This window comes from Schistocerca piceifrons, chromosome 7, assembly GCF_021461385.2.
Source record: "Schistocerca piceifrons isolate TAMUIC-IGC-003096 chromosome 7, iqSchPice1.1, whole genome shotgun sequence".
Classification (NCBI taxonomy): domain Eukaryota; kingdom Metazoa; phylum Arthropoda; class Insecta; order Orthoptera; family Acrididae; genus Schistocerca; species Schistocerca piceifrons.
Genome location: NC_060144.1, coordinates 274,719,769 through 274,736,409, shown reverse-complemented (window position 1 = coordinate 274,736,409; position 16,641 = coordinate 274,719,769). Strand labels below are relative to the sequence as shown.

Here is a 16,641-nt window from a genome sequence, read left to right as displayed (position 1 = left end):
CAGGACTATGGGGAAAACTCCTTATCAAGAGCACAAGTTTTTCCCTGGCAAAAATCAGTTTTGGAAGGCTGAGAACACATTGAAGATTAACGTCGCTCAGGAAGACCCTCAACTTTAAAAACCGACGAAAAAATCGAATGTGTGCGTGCTCTTGTGAGATCAGACCGAATTTGTTCCTCCAAAACAAACTGTAGCCAATATCAGTGCTAATATGTCCTTAAAAGTCTCAGGAATGAGGTAAACTAAGTGAGACCGGACATTGCACACTAGTGGATGCTGTTGCATCATGGCAACGCCCTACGTGACACGGAATTTTTGACCTCAAAAGGCAATCCTGTGGCTCTACAGCCTCCCTGTTCGCTTGATCTGACTACTTTTGAGTTTTTTGTTCTTCTGAAATTAATAATGTCTTAAAAGGATGTCATTTTGGGAGTCTGGAGAACATACAAAAGAATGTAATCAAACTGTTAAAGGCCGTACTAGCTGAAGCCTTTCAGCGGTGCAACCAAGACTGGGAACAACGACTCCGCCGGTGTGAAGCTACCGAAGGGAACTACGTTGAAAACGACAAAAAAAACTTTGGTAGAGAAAAAAACAGTCTCATTACTTTCTCTGACTTCTTGTATGTCTGTTCTTTACAGAAACTAAGGATTTTTGTTTCATAACGTTTACTAAATTCAGAACAGATACCGAAGCAATATCGAGATATAACGTAGAACTTATCAGAAAACTTTGATTATTGAGAAAACTGTTTTGAGTCATTATTTAAAACGCATATTATTCACCATTGACTGCAGAACCCATTTATTTTCAGAATTGCAATATCGGTCTTGAGGCCATTATCAAATCGTTCACTGTCAACGACTGTGCTTCAGCAGATCTCGGAAATTAAAAATCCTCCGATATGTACACATGAAATCGTCGTATCTGGGCCGTTTAATAATTTTGACATCCTTAATACTTATTCCAATAATACAGTTCTTGTAGACTGTCTCAAAAACAATGTATAAGAAGTGTGGTTTATTGGGCTTCATGTGAAGGATATTAACATTATTAAACGGCTCAGATATGATGACTACATGTGTAAATGTCGGAGGAGTTTGACATGTGTTGTGGCAGGGTCATCTCCAGTGAAACACTTGATAATGGCCTTAAGGCCGAAATCGCAATTGTGAAAATAAATATTTTCTACAGTCATTGGTGAACCTGAGGGAGCGGCAGACACAGGTCCAGGGCACTCTCTTGCCATTGGAATGGGGAACTGCCTCCAAAAGGTGGAAGAATCAGCAAAGATCAACATGAGAAGACAGAAGGCAATGAAAAATTGTCATAATTATCTCTCCATTGGCAAAAGATTACCGTTTAGTCTCCCATCTGGTTATACAGGAGGGGTCTGTCAAGGGAGAGGTAACACTGAGGAAAGGGTTGAATAACCAATGAAAAAGTAACGTTCTACAAATCAAAGAGTGGAATGTCAGAATTTGAACGTAATAGCGAAGCTAGAAAAATCTGAAAAGGGGGATACAAGGCTAAATCTAGATGTGGGCAGCGTCAGTGAGGTGAAACGGAAACAAGAAAAGGATTTCTGTTCCTGCGACTATGCGATAATATCAGAAGCATCAGAAAAGAATATAATTGGAGTGGGATTTGTAATGAATTGGAAAGTAAGTTGGAGAGTGAGTTACTTTGACTGATTCAGCGACAGGATTATTCTCATCAGAATCGGAATCAAACCAACGCCAACTAAAATGGTGTAGATAGGCATGCCGACACAGACGATGAATGGAAAGGGAAAGTGCATGACAATACTGAACGGATAATTCAGTATGTAAAGGCATATGGTAATCTGATCATCAAGGGGGTTTGGAACACGGTAGTAGGGCAAGGAAACGAAGAAACAGTTACGATTTGGTGGTAGGAATGAGAGAAGATAGAGACTAATTAAGTTTTCTAAAACATTTCAGCTTGTGGTAGCGAGTACACAAGTAAAGAATTACAAATGGAGCTGTTACACTTGCGAAAGGCCCAGAGACACTGGACTATTCCAGTTGAAATACGTCATAGTGAGAAACAGCTCCCGAAATTGGAGACTGGATTTTAATGCACACCGTAGAACAGATTTAGGCAACGGCCTTGCCGCAGTGGATACACCGGTTCCCGTTGGATCACCGAAGTTAAGCACTGTCGGGCATGACCGGCGCTTGGATGGGTGACCATCCAGTCGCCATGCGCTGTTGCCTTTTTCGAGGTGCACTCAACCTCGCGATGCCAATTGAGGAGCTACTCGACCGAATAGTTGCGGCTCCGGTCACAGAAAACCATCATAACGACCGGGAGAGCAGTGTGCTGCCCACACGCCCCTCCTTTACGCATTCTCAGCTGAGGATGACACGACGGTCGGATGGTCCCGATGGGCCACTTGTGGCCTGAAGACGGAGTGCTGCTGCTGCTGCTGCTGCAAGTGCAGATTTAGTCTCAGATCACGATGTAGTAATAACGAAGAACAGACAAGCTTATAAGGGAATCGTTTGGAAGAATCAACGAGGAAAGATGTGAGATACTGAAGCATTGAGGAACGATAAGATGCGTTTAAAATTCTTTAAAGCTATAGATACTGCGATAATAACACAATAATAGTCAGAATGAAATTTTCACTCTGCATCGGAGTGTGCGCAGATACGAAACTTCCTGGCGGATTAAAAACGTGTACTGGTCCGAGACTCGAACTCATGACCTTTGCTCTTCACAAGCAAGTGCTCTACCGACGGAGCTACCTAAGCGCGACTCATGACGCTTCCTCACAGCTTTTTGTGTTACAGGCTTCACAGGAGAGCCTCAATGAAGCCTGGGATGTAGGAGATGAGGTAAAGGCGGAAGTGAAGCTGTGAGGACGGGTCGTGAGTCGTGCTTGGGTAGCTCAGTCGGCAGAGCACTTGCCCGCGAAGTCGGTCCCGAGTTCAAGTCTCGGTCCTGCACGTAGTTTTACCACAGAAAGCAGTTCAGCTGAAGAAAAACTGCCATTTCTAAAAAGGGGAATCACAGAAGTTGGAAAGACAACATAGGTACAAGGAATGTAACAGCGAAGGAACCTTGGATACTTCAGCTGATAGACGAATGGAAGAAGGGAAAGATAGGAATAAAACAATATGAGTCACTTCGAAAACAAAAAATGCAGGGAACCCAAGCGAAATTGCTGCAGGAAAAAATACATCTACTAGTATCAAGCATTGGTGTTAATTTAAGGAGGAAAGTCTTAGCATGTACGATTGGAGCACAGAATTGTAAGAAAGTGAATCATGGGCAGTGGGGACACCGAAGAACAAAAGAATCGATGCGTTCGAGATGTGGTGCTATAGTAGATGTTGAACGTAGGGTGGACTCATAAGAAAGAAGGAGGTTCCCTTCAGAACCGGCGAAGATATAAATATGTCGAAAATATGGACAAGAGTAAGAGACCGGATAATAGGCGATGTTTTAGAACATCAAGGAACAACTTGTATGGTACTAAAGGGAGTTGTAGAAGGTAAAAACTGTAGGGTAAGAATGAGATTGGAATGTATCCAACAATAGTTCAGAACGTAGGGTGTAAGTGCTACTCTGTGGTGAAGGGCTTGGCGCAGGATGTGAAATTGTGGCGGGCCGCATCAAACCAGAGACCTGAAATCTTTGAAATGGTTGGCAAGAATTTTTCATCCTCAGCAAAGACTGATTGTCCTTTATCTTTTTTAAAAAAATAACTGCACGAACAATACCTCCAGCTTTCATTCCATTGACAAAGGCTAAAAGATGTTGCAAAAAGTGCATTCCAACGTAAAGACAGGCAAGACGACTGGGTTCTGAAAGCAGACTTTATACCACTCCTTCCTCACCTACAATCCGTCCTTGCGTTCATCATTCTTCCCATCACAGCGTGGCTTCTTTTACAATCTCCCCATGTATTAAAAACTACGTAAATGTTAAACCTAACTTCTGGGAAAACAAATTTCTTCTCTTTTAAAACACCAGTGCAGAGTGTCCCAGGAGGAGTGGTCCGTATTCAGGGATATGAAGGGAACGATCATTCAAAGCAATAAATCTAGTAAACATGGGTTTAGAAGCCATACCTTAAAAGCTATGTGTACTTCTTCATCTTCGATACCACGGAACAATACTCTTCCAATGAAAATCTATGCTTTCCATATTTTGCGAGGTTGTGGTATGGATCAAAACAAGAAAAAATGTGCAGTAAACATGGATTCTAAATTTTACTCCTTAAGAGCTATGAGCACTTATTCTTCTTCGTTAATGCGAAACAAGTTTCTTCCACTGAACAAGTACTTCTAGGTCTTAGGATACGCATTTTAGATCCCATGTGCACTTGACATTTTTCTTCTTTAGGTCCATACTACCTCTGCCCAAAATATGAAAAGAAAAGAGCTTGCGGTACAAGAGATTTGTTTCACAGTAACGAAGATGAAGTAGTAATGATAGCTCTTAAGCTTTGCATTTTAGAGCCCATGATTACTAGACTTTTTTGCTTCGAATGGTCGTTCTCCATTGCCATGAATATAGCCCCTTCCTCCTGGGATACGCTCCGTAGTTCGTGTTTGAAAATAACTAATATTTCCTTAGTCTCAACAAAAATTGTTCAAATGGCTCTGAGCACTATGGGACTTAACATCTGAGGTCATCAGTCCTCTAGAACTTAGAACTAATTAAACCTAACTAACCTAAGGACATCAGACACATCCATGCCCGAGGCAGGATTCGAACCTGCGACCGTAGGGGTCGTGCGGTTCCAGCCTGAAGCGCCTAGAACCGCATGGCCACCGCGGCTGGCTTAGTCTCATCAACCAAAAATTGTACGGAAAACAGTCATCAGTACTGTTTACCACTCAAACAACCGACCATTGTAAAAAGATATTTACACTATTTTTTTAAATGTTTGGCGACTATTCGTCAGATATGTCTACCAAATTTCCATGCTTCTTGAAATGTTGGTTTGGTGCTGTTGCAGATAACATGAAAAGAACATCAAATGCTTGTCGCGTCTTCAGCCGGATCAAACTGTCATCTGCACACCATATCCCCCCGTTCACCTAGCCGCCATCATCAGGTGAGAAAAGTAAGCCGCTCTCGCCGATAATTGATTCAACGACGGAACCTTTGTATGCAGCGAAAATACGAAAGCCCACGAGCTAATATAATACGCAATCGCTCAGTCGTTGCTGCTGTCAACTGGCGCAAGAGGACTTGCAGTGCCTCCAATGGTGAATACTGCCGAAAAACGATACATATATATAAACTCATGGCTGGTCGATTCAGATGCTGTTGTTTCCTCATATTGATAAAACAGATGCTACCAACTGTCCCGCACCGTTTCAAAGTACAGGAGTCCTACGGGCCTTGGACAAAAGAGCATATGGTATCTCGGATGCTGAGAATTTACCAAATGAGCTGCAAAATCTTAAGGATGAGTTTAATCATAACGGCTATACGGACAGAAAGATTCGACGTGCTTTGAGTTTGTAGCATTACCTAAACCAACTGAAGACACTTTTAATTTTGTGGCTTTCCTCCCATGTACTGGGAAGAAACATGAAATCACATGTGTATTCCTTCCGCCAACTAAAGTTAGAGCACTTCCTTGCTCTGTTAAGGATAATTTATGTTTTAGGAAGCCTTGGCGTTCAGAAAATATCATGTGAATGCGGTGAAACATATATTTGTCAAACTTACCGTCAATGTGTTGAACATCATCGCCAAACGTGATTATTACAATATGACAAATCTGCGGTGGCTGAGCACTGTCTTACAGAGGGACATAAAATGCTATACAATGAGACACAAGTGATAGCAAACGTCTCGAGTTACTGGGATTGTGTTTGAAAATAATCTGTCGAAATGAGACTAACAGTTCATATCATTAACCGTGATAATGAATACTCGAGAAGTGAAACTTGGAATCTTGTTTTATTAGATATGAAGAAACAATGGCATCTGAATCAGCCGGTTGTGTGTAATAATTTTTAAGGATATGTCGTTTTTCGATTGTATTCACCAGTGCAACTTTCCTTGCGTTATTCAGCAACGATTGAATGTTTGAGCTTACCTTAGCGCATGCGCTTTCGTATATTCGCTGCATATAAAGGTTCCATCGTTCACGGTCTGAATACAATACGACCACGTTTTTATTCCATTTCGTACAATCACTAGCAGTGGCTTGTTCTTGTCCAGACACTTTTTTTCCTATACCGTAGAGTTGGAGCATTACTGCACCTCTCCTCTGTACTTCCACCGTCGGAGGATGGCACGGAACTTATAGTTCACCGCCACTCCTTCAAAGTGTTGTGCTCGGCTGTTATTGAGCCGTTGTTTTGAGTATCCTCTCACTTGTCCACCGAGACAGTTGGACCGAATCTGAACCAGTGACGCTGTGTAATAGTAAACTGCCACACCAAAAAATCTGAATCAGTTATCGGCAAAAGCGGCTTAGCTTTCCTTACCTGATGATGGCGGCCAGGTGGACTGCGAAAATATTGTGTGGAGATGACATTATAATTCGGGTAAAGATCCGAAAAGATATTGATCTGCTAATACTCCGGGAAAATCTACATAACCACAACATGGAAATAATTTTACTGTTTTAGGTGAATGCGTACCGGTTTTCGATATCGTGGGCCAGGATACTTCCTACTGGAGACACCAACGTGGTCAATCAAAAGGGGATTGATTACTACAACAACCTCATCAACGGTCTACTGGAGAACGGTATCGAACCATTGGTAAGACGCAAGCAAAGACGCAAGCAAAGCCACATCACACTAGTATAGAGCGTCAAGAAAAAACACTGACAGTATCAATAGCTGAAACATGTATCTGCCTTGACTAACGAGACGTATCAAATGTACAGAATACATAGTATGATATGATACGTACGAAACACACAAACATGGTTAGAAGCAGATTTTATCTTCAAGCTCTGAAAAAGTTTGAAATGCACAGCATGCACACTTTAACTTGGCGACAAATCATTCAAAACTATACGGTTCTGTTAACAAAGATGAGAGTGTCAGTGGCCCTTACTCTGCTGTAATATCTGTTACTACTAGGGTTAAATGCGATGTTTAGAAAGGAGAGAATACATTTGCACTTAGCAGGTACGATGGGAAACAGGGAGCAGCTTATCTGACGACTCAACATAAAATTGTAATCTCTGCGGCTGGAAACTAAATACACTATTAAAATAAATATATAAATATATAAAGGTAAAAAATTGATACATCTCGAAGAAATTGTTCGGATGGGACAAAAATCGGTAGGTATGATGTACATGTGAAAACAAATAAATTATTATAATTTCAGAAAAATTGGTTGATTTACGCAAGAGAAAGAGCTTCAGTAATTGAATAAGCCAGTAAATCGTTGGTTCACCTCTGGTCCTTCTGCAAGCAGTTTTTTGGTACTCATTGACAGAGCTGTTGGGATATCATCCCAAATTCTGCCCAACTGGCGCGTTAGATAGCCAAAATTCCGAACTGATTGAAGGGTCTTGCCCATAATACTCCAAACGTTCTCAATTGGAGAGAGATCCGACGACCTTGCTAGCGAAGGTAGGGTTTGTCAAGCCCGAAGACAATCAGTAGAATGTGTCGCCATATGCAGGCGGGCATTATCTTGCTGAAATGTAAGCCTAGGATGGCTTGCCATGAAGGGCATCAAAAAGGGGCGTAGAATATCATCGACGTACAGCTGTGCTGTAAGTCTGAGATATATGACAACCAAAGGGGTACTGCTATTAAATGAAATAGGATTCTAGACCATCACTTCTAATTATCAGCTCATAAGGCGGATGGCAGTGAGGTTGGTAGCCTACCGCTGGCCAGCACATCTACAGAAGCGTCTTCCCTGGTCATCGGGGCTCAGTTCGAAGCGGAACTCATCACTGAAGATGACATTCAATAAGACGTATATGGAGACGCCCCGGACAGCGATGGGATACCAACCTAACTGTTGTCCACGATATGTCCCGACAGCGAGGAGAGAAGCTCCACGGTGACATTTCTTTTCACGGCAGGACTCACGTTGGTTGTCATCCGCGGCACCCTTACACGACAGCGTACGTTGACCATATTGTACACCCTGCTTTGTGGCTTTTTACGGTAAGCCGTCTTGGTCTTACATTTTCAGCAAGATAATGTCCGTCTGGAGACGGCGAGAGTTTATACTGCTAGTCTCCGTAGTCGCGAAAGCCTACCTTGGTGAGCAAGGCCGCCAGATCAATCCCCGATTCAGATCATCTGGAGCATTATTGGCAGGGCTCTCCAAATATATCGGGATTTTGACGACCTGAAGAACCAATTGGGCAGAATTTTTCAAGGATATCGTCCAGGAGGACACCTAATAATTCTATCAGTCAACCCTAAGCGGAAGGGGCAGAGGTGGACCAACGCTTTATTGGCTTTCTGAATTTGTGATTCTCTTTCTCTTGAATAAATCATACATTTTATGTGAAACTGTAATCTTGTCTATATGCGATTGCAGTCTTTCTCGGCGTATTCCACTGATGAATTCTTCTCGGATTATCAGCCGAGTGGTGGCGTCGTCTGGTCGCAACGTTTCAGTGAGTTTCGTATCCATTATCCTCAGCTCAGTGCAGCCTGGAATCCGACAATTAGATATGCAGAACACAGCATCCCGACAATTCGCCAGAAGATACTGCATACGAAACTCATTGAAACGTTGCGAGAAGATGACACCACCACTCGGCTGATAACCCGAGAAGAATTCATCACTCTAATCTTGTCTGTATATGTACCGGGTGATAAAAAAGACAGTATAAATTTGAAAACTGAATAAATAACGGAATAATGTAGATAGAGAGGTACAAATTGACACATATGCTTGGAATGACATGGGGTTTTATTAGAACCAAAAAATGCAAACCTTCAAAAAATGTCCGACAGATAGCGCTTCATCTGATCAGAATAGCAATAATTAGCATAACAAAGTAAGACAAAGCAGAGATGACGTTCTTTACAGGAAATGCTCAATATGTCCACTATCATTCCTCAACAATAGCTGTAGTCGAGGAATAATGTTGTGAACAGCACTGTAAAGCATGTACGGAGCTACGGTGAGGCATTGGCGTCGGATGTTGTCTTTCAGCATTCCTAGAGATATCGGTCGATCACGATACACTTGCGACTTCAAGTAACCCCAAAGCCAATAATCACACGGACTGAGGTCTGTGGACCTGGGAGGCCTAGCATGGCGAAAGTGGCGGCTGAGCACACGATCATCACCAAACGACGCGCGCAAGAGATCTTTCACGCGTCTAGCAATATGGGGTGGTTCTAATAAAATCCCATGTCATTCCAAACATGTGTGTCAATTTTTACCTCTCTATCTACATTATTCCGTGCTTTATTAAGTTTTCAAATTTATGCTGACTTTTTGATCACTCGGTATATCACATCTACCAATTTCCATACCATTCGGACAATTTTCACGTCGTGCGTCGTTTTTTCATATTAAAATGTACAATCAATCGCTGAAACTCAGCGGTATAACACAACGCTCTCTAGACAAGAGTGAGCCGAGCAAGACTATGAGGAATGTGAAAGACACTCCGTAGTCCAATAGTCATGTTAGAACGTTACTGCAAAAATACAGCAAACTCTGCCACAGATTGCAAAGAAGCCAAAGCCTTGTTGGCGACCGAGCGAGGCGACGCAGTAGTTAGCATACTGTAATGCATTCGGGAGAACGACGGTCTAAACCCGCGTCCAGTCATTCAGAGTTTGGTTTTCCTTGATCTCCCTAAATCGCTCCAGGAAAATGCCGGGTCGATTCCTTTGAAATGGGCACGGCCGATCTCTTTCCCCCATCCTTGACGCAATCCGAGCTTGTGCTCCGTCTCTTATGGCCTCGATGTCGACGGGACGTTAAACCTGACCTTCCTTCCTCCTCCCCAGTCGACAAACATAAGAGAAACGAAGCCAAAATAAGTGTATGACGAGAAAAGACAGAATTGCTCACTGAACTTGTGTCTACTGATCTGACGAAAAATCGTAATGTTATAGCTTCATACACGTATACAGCTTCAGCGGTTGTCTTACTGATTAAAGTTCCAAAACTCTGTGAGACGCAGAATGGCTACCAGAGTAAATCAGTGCTGTTCATGCTAAGTGTTGTTACCAGACCTGGTAGGGTATTTAAGAGTCGTGAACAGCCTCAAATTTAGTGTGATCACTGTGAGCGTCACGGAGATGTGTGTGAGTCAGTATTACCAACACCTGAAAGAGTTTGAAAGTGGCCTCATTCTTGGTATGCATTTGACCAGCTAGTCGAATCGTGTACTATCCGGATTTGTGAGGCGTTCGGATGTACAGTGGCCCGATCTTAGACTGTATGGGAAAATGAGGGCAGACATACTCGTCGTCAAGTTTTCGGTCGAACACATCTAACCAGCACAAGGGAGGACCGCCATATTGTGCATCGAGCATCGTATCTCTCTCACAACTGCTCCTGCCACCTGAGAACAAATAATACCTTCTTGCAACATTATTTCTCACCTGCACCATTGGTCGTAGACTAGCAGCAACTAGACTAGGAAATTACCGTCCCTTGCCTAGTCTATCATTAGCAACACAACGCAAACGGCGGCATTTGGAATGGAATGGTGCCATGACTGGGACGCAAGGACTGGTGATGAATGGCATCACATTGTGTTCACCGATGTATCGCGGTTCTGCAGTATGACCACGTCAGCAACTATGGTGGCGACTTGGGGAGAGGATCCATTCTTCAAATGCTTTTTGGAGAGGCACAGTGGTCATATTCCCGGCGTCATGACGTGTGGAGCCATTGGCTGTGACGTTAGGTCAGAGTCGGTAGTAACTGAGGGAGCTCTGATGGCACATCACGGAAATCCTGCATTCAGTAGCGTGGTGAAAATTTTCAACAGGACAGAGCTCATCCACACGTGGCACAAGAGTAAAGAACTGTGTCTGTATGTTGCGATACTCGTGTGTCCAGCAATATCTCCATCTCTGTCCCAGGCAAAACATGTGCGGGACCAGCTCGGACGTCAACACCTTCCCAGTGCAGTATTAAGGATATCAAGGACCAGTTACCACAGTGCAGACCAGCTTACCTCAGGAGACGATACGACTGCTTTATGACAGCCATCCCAAACGAACCAGCGCTGGCATTCAGGGGAGGTGATCCAAAGTCATACTGATAAGAGTGATTATACTGTCAAGTCCTTTGTAAATTTCACTCGATTTTGTAATCACTGAAATAACAACACACACCGTCTCAATCTGTGTAGTTTCATTTAGTATCCTCCTCTCTTTATGGGTACTTCACTCTTTTTATCAGGATGTTTATTTTGGTACAAGTGGCAAGAGAAAACATCATACCTGCTCTTTGTTTTATGCAAGAATCTAAACGTGCACCTTCTGTAAATTGATATGAAAACACCGGTAACCGTTAAAGGGTGATAAAGACTTGTATAATACGAATATTGATTCGTTGCTGCAGTTGCTCCCTCATTCATATATAATTACTTGTTGTGTGCAAACCACACCAATCTGATTCTAGTACCTGTGCTTTGTATATGACAATTCCCCACACCACCACAGTATTAACAACTCACTTCTCTATTGTGTCTTTTCTGGCATTATTGATATTTTAAAATGAATAAGTTGGAAACATTTCCGAGTGTTAATGTTATTGATATTCTTGTACACTGAAGCGCTAAAGAAACTGGTATACGCACGCATATTTAAATACAGAGGTATGTAAACAGGCACAATACGGCGCTGCGGTCGGCAACGCCTATATAAGAAACCAAGTGTCTGGCGTAGTTGTTAGATCGGTTACTGCTGCTGCAATGGCAGGTTATCAAGATGTAACTGAGTTTGGAAGTGGTGTTATTTTCGGCGACCGAGCGATGGGACACATTATCTCCGAGGAAGCGATGAAGTGGGGACTTTCCTGTGTAAACATTTCACGAGTGTACCGTGAATACTAGGAATCCGATAAAACATCAAATGTCCGACATCGCTACGGCGTGAAAAAGATCCCGCAAGAACGGGACCAACAACGACTGAAGAGAATCTTTCAACGTGAGTGAAGTACAACCCTTCCGCACATTGCTGAAGATTTCAATGCTGGGGCATCAACAAGTGCCAGCGTGCGAACCATTCAGCGAAACATCGAAATGGCCTTTCGGAGCCGAAGGCCCACTCGTGTACCCCTGATGACTGCACGACACAAAGTTTTACGCCTAGGCCCGGCAACACCGGCAGTGTACTGTTGATGACTGGAAACATGTTACCTACTTGGATGAATGTCGTTTCAAATTGTATCGAGTGTATAAACGTGTACGGGTATAGAGACAACCTCATGTATCCATGTACCCTGCATGTCAGCAGGGGACTGTTCAAGATGTTGGAGGCTCTGTAATGGTGTGGGTCGTGTGCAGTTGGAGTGATATAGGACCCCTGGTACGTCTACACACGACTCTGACAGTGACACGTACGTTAGTATCCTGTCTGATCACCTGCATCCTTTCATGTCCATTGTGCATTCCGACGGACTTGAGCAATTCCAGCAGGATAATGTGACACCCCACACGTACAGAATTGCTACAGACTGCCTCCAGGAACCCTCTTCTGAATTTAAACACTTCTGCAGGCCACCAAACTCCCCAGACACGAACATTATTGAGTATGTCTGGGATGCCTTGCAACGTGCTGTTCAGAAGACGTCTCCACCCCTCGTGCTCTTACGGTTTTATGGACAGTCCGGTAGGATTCGTGGTGTCAGTTCCCTCCAGCACTACTTTAGGCATTATTCGAGTCCATGCCATGTCGTGTTTCGGCACTTCAGCGTGCTCCCGGGGTTCCATACGATATTAGGCAGATAGACCAGTTTCTTTGGCTCTTCAGCGTAATTTTGCTGTAATTTAAGAAAACCAGTGCTCGTTAGACCTACCATGCACTATTATTCAGTGAAGAACTCGTAACGTTTTGGTTTTACAATGTATTTTTTTCGCAACCTGTAGATGATACAAAACGCCGTTACAACAGTTATTTGCAACAGGAAACACAATTGTTACTGTTATTAAATCTCCTCCTTTCAGGTGACAATGTACCACTTTGACCTTCCACAAAAGCTACAGGATATCGGAGGATGGCCAAATCCTAGGCTGGTTGATTACTTCGTGGAGTACGCCAGAATCCTATACGATAACTTTGGAGACAGGGTGAGTATTTGCCTTGATAAACTTAGAGACTAGACTTTGACACGTAATATGTTGTCCGGCTTCGGTAGACTCTGAAAGTGCAATTCCTCTACAGTCGTGCTAGAAACGGAAAATTCTTCCGTTTGATCCGAGGCGACTCATTACATGCACAGGACAAGTATTTAACCCTCGCACCGCACACTTGATTTGAATTACCTTGACCTCACACTAGGGTCCACTCGACCCCAGTAAAATGTTATCATATGTGTTCCAAGCTTATTAATATATACACTGTATTGTCTTATGTAAATGGGACATTGTAAATAAATATGTAGTTACCTGTAATGATTTTTGTATTATTACAACAATGAGTAAAATATGGTATTTATGAAATATGCGTAGTATTATTAGTAAATGATGTTTTGTATTTCCTTATATTTAGCTTTCTCGTATTTGAACGTTTATAATGCTATACAATGTCTTACTTGGCTTTATTTAGTTATTAGAGTGAGTAACACACGGTATTTACAAATTTGGTGCATATTACACTTCAACACTATACTGAAAACGACATCATACATTAATGTATAAATTCAAATTGAGTCTGAACTTGAATGCATAAAGTAATTTAATGTAATGTAATATAATGGATTATTTGATTTTTACATGATATTTTGGCACATGGTGTTTACAAAATTACTATTATAGCAAATTTGGGCAAAAACGCATAAGAAAGATGAAACTAATGTGTATTAGAATCAAGTGAAAAATGTATTAGAATCAAGTCAAAACTGTGACTAACGTATCAGTCACCATTTGTACTGTCAGTGAGCACACTCAGTACAAATCAGGGCTCTATGTTCATCACAGATCGTCCTTTTACGATCCTGGCGACACATTTTTGTTTTCCTGTCACTTTTTCTTGAACATAGTGAACATCTCACTTTGCCTGCTAGAGGTTCTGGTCTATCTGGCGCCACAGTATCTATTTCCAATATTTCTTCTAAGGTTCTCTTCACATACCTTCGTAGTGTAGGTATTTTCAATCTAGCCCTTAGGTGAGGCGCAGTTAAGTTCCATGACAGTTAATGCAGAAATTTACTTCGTGGCTTCTTCACTTCAGTGCTGGAAAGAGTAAACAGAACCATGGCGTTTATCCCACTTGATCCAAAATGCCGCAGAAAACCCTCATAGGCCATCTTCTTGTTGCATGCACAATGGTGTATGTTTTGCACAGCTGATCAAAAGTGTCAGTACCAGCTTTTTTTATTGTATGAAATTATCATTTCAGGTTTTCCCGTTGTTTTGTCGATCCCGTTTGAGTAGTGCATGGTAGACAGCAAGAGTACAACTTTGTTTTTCTTTGGGGCATATGACAGTAGCGTCTTATTCGTATCGAAGACAAATTGTGTTTTTCCGACATTTTGAGAACGTCAAAATGATTGTAGTATTTCAGGTTTAATTTTTCATACAGTTTCCAACATTGTCAAATCAAAAATTTCAGTCATTGTCTGATAAAGAGGAAATGACGAAAACAAATTGTCAACAGTCAGCTTCTTATTAGTGCCATGAATGGCTTCTAATAACTTTCTCACATAATAAGATGGGACAGCTTCATTTCTTTCTGTTAATACCTTGTCAATGTATGGAAAGCGTTTAGCGTGTAATAAGTCTTGGAATCATTCAACATAAAAATCTTAATTCCATATTTGTTCGGCTTTGAAGAATCAGCCACGGAAGCCCATTAGCTGCTCGTTTATTGTACAGCATTCGAAATGGGTGTACATGGATTTGCAGTTATCAATAAATTTAGTCCAGATGTCCCGAACGGGTACAAATATGTCTTCTTGTTTTCTTTGCATGCGGGTTGCTTTGTCATCAAATCTTAGACAACTAGCAAAAAACTGAAATCGCCTTTGTGACATTGTAGTGATAAACAGGGCATTGCCAAATTTAGGAGGCCAAAGTTCTTCTAAATCTGTGTCAGCAGCCTTGTTTACACCGCAGAAATAGTTCAATGGCAGTTGTTAGCTGTGCAATATTTGTAGTGTTTGGTAACTGTCCGAGTTTTCGATTGAAGAATGCTTGCAAATAAATTCGTCGTTCATGTAAGTGACAATCATGTCGAGCATTTCATTTGTCACTAATAATTGTCACGTTTCAAGTGGACTAGAAATAGACCTTGCTTGACCCTTTGGTCCTAGGAAGTGAATAACTAAATTTCTGGATTTAATTCTTCCTCTCTTAGATGGTGTAGCTGAAGACCGCTTATACCCATTATTGCCTACAAAGATGTTTGAGTTGAGAAAACTACCATGACTATCATCATCGCCTTCTTCACTCTCTTCTGTACCTGGTGGTTCCTGAATTTTGACAAAATCAGTATCGTCATCAGAATCTAGGCCTCCAAATGAATCGTCTTCCTGGTCCAACTCGTCCATAAGTGCGTTACATATATTGTCATCTGTCATGAGTCGTTTACTCTTTGTTGCTGAAAAATAACATAAAATAATATAGGGCTACACTGAAAGGAAACAGTTATAAGTTACACACAATATATATTTCAATATTGTATACTTTCCAAGTTATTATTTTCAATCTGCATAAATGAGCTACACGGAACGCACACTAGGGTGATCGAGACCCAACGGCCGTTCAACAATCTTTACAGCTTGACACTATCGCAACAACAATGCAAATGTTTGAGTTAACATCGCATACATGTAGGCAGTGTTATCAACCTAATATACACTAAGTTTCAATAACTTGTAACCAACATACTCTTTGTAATACACAATTAAAATTACTCTGGGTCCCTAGGACCCCAGCATGCAGTGCGAGGTTTAAGAAAGCTGAAGAGCAATGACCGTGGTTTGGTATATCACTGGAACACTTTGTTTCACCATCATTTTTATGTAAGGTTACGGGATTACAGCAAGTACTGAGACGTAAGGAAATTTCCGTTTCATTAACAGATGTAATTAGAAAGTTTGCTCTTGCAACTACGAATTTTCATACTGAACCTCTATCGAACGTTAAGGTTGAATCTTAAGTGTTCTAGGTGCCCGTTTGATAATCCAGACTTACGTCACGTCTCGTGTCTATGGCTCCAATCACTATGGGACTTAACATCTGAGGTCATCAGTCGCCTAGAACTTAGAACTACTTTAACCTAACTAACCTAAGGACATCACACACAGCCATGCCCGAGGCAGGATTCGACCCTGCGACCGTAGCAGCATCGTGTCTATGTTAACAAAGCAGAGAACTATTGTGTTTCGAATATCAAGTTGCATACGAATCCCTGACCTAAATCTGTTCGAACATGCCATTAACGAAATATAACTTGTGTAAACTGTGAGCTTTTATTCCCAGAACCTTAACAACTCATGAGCGACAAGCTAAAA

The 16,641-nt window shown here is 41.9% G+C and overlaps 1 protein-coding gene and 1 pseudogene across 1 annotated transcript in view; both read left to right on the top strand.

The window, feature by feature from the left end:
• Positions 1-16,641, top strand: part of LOC124805623 (myrosinase 1-like) — an 86,757-nt gene that overhangs the window by 20,508 nt on the left and 49,608 nt on the right. The window contains exons 3-4 of the mRNA XM_047266189.1: positions 6,630-6,764; positions 13,133-13,255. Coding sequence (XP_047122145.1) covers positions 6,630-6,764; positions 13,133-13,255 — 258 coding nt within the window. The remainder of the gene's footprint in view (positions 1-6,629; positions 6,765-13,132; positions 13,256-16,641) is intronic.
• LOC124709475 lies at positions 2,124-2,240 on the top strand (annotated as a pseudogene).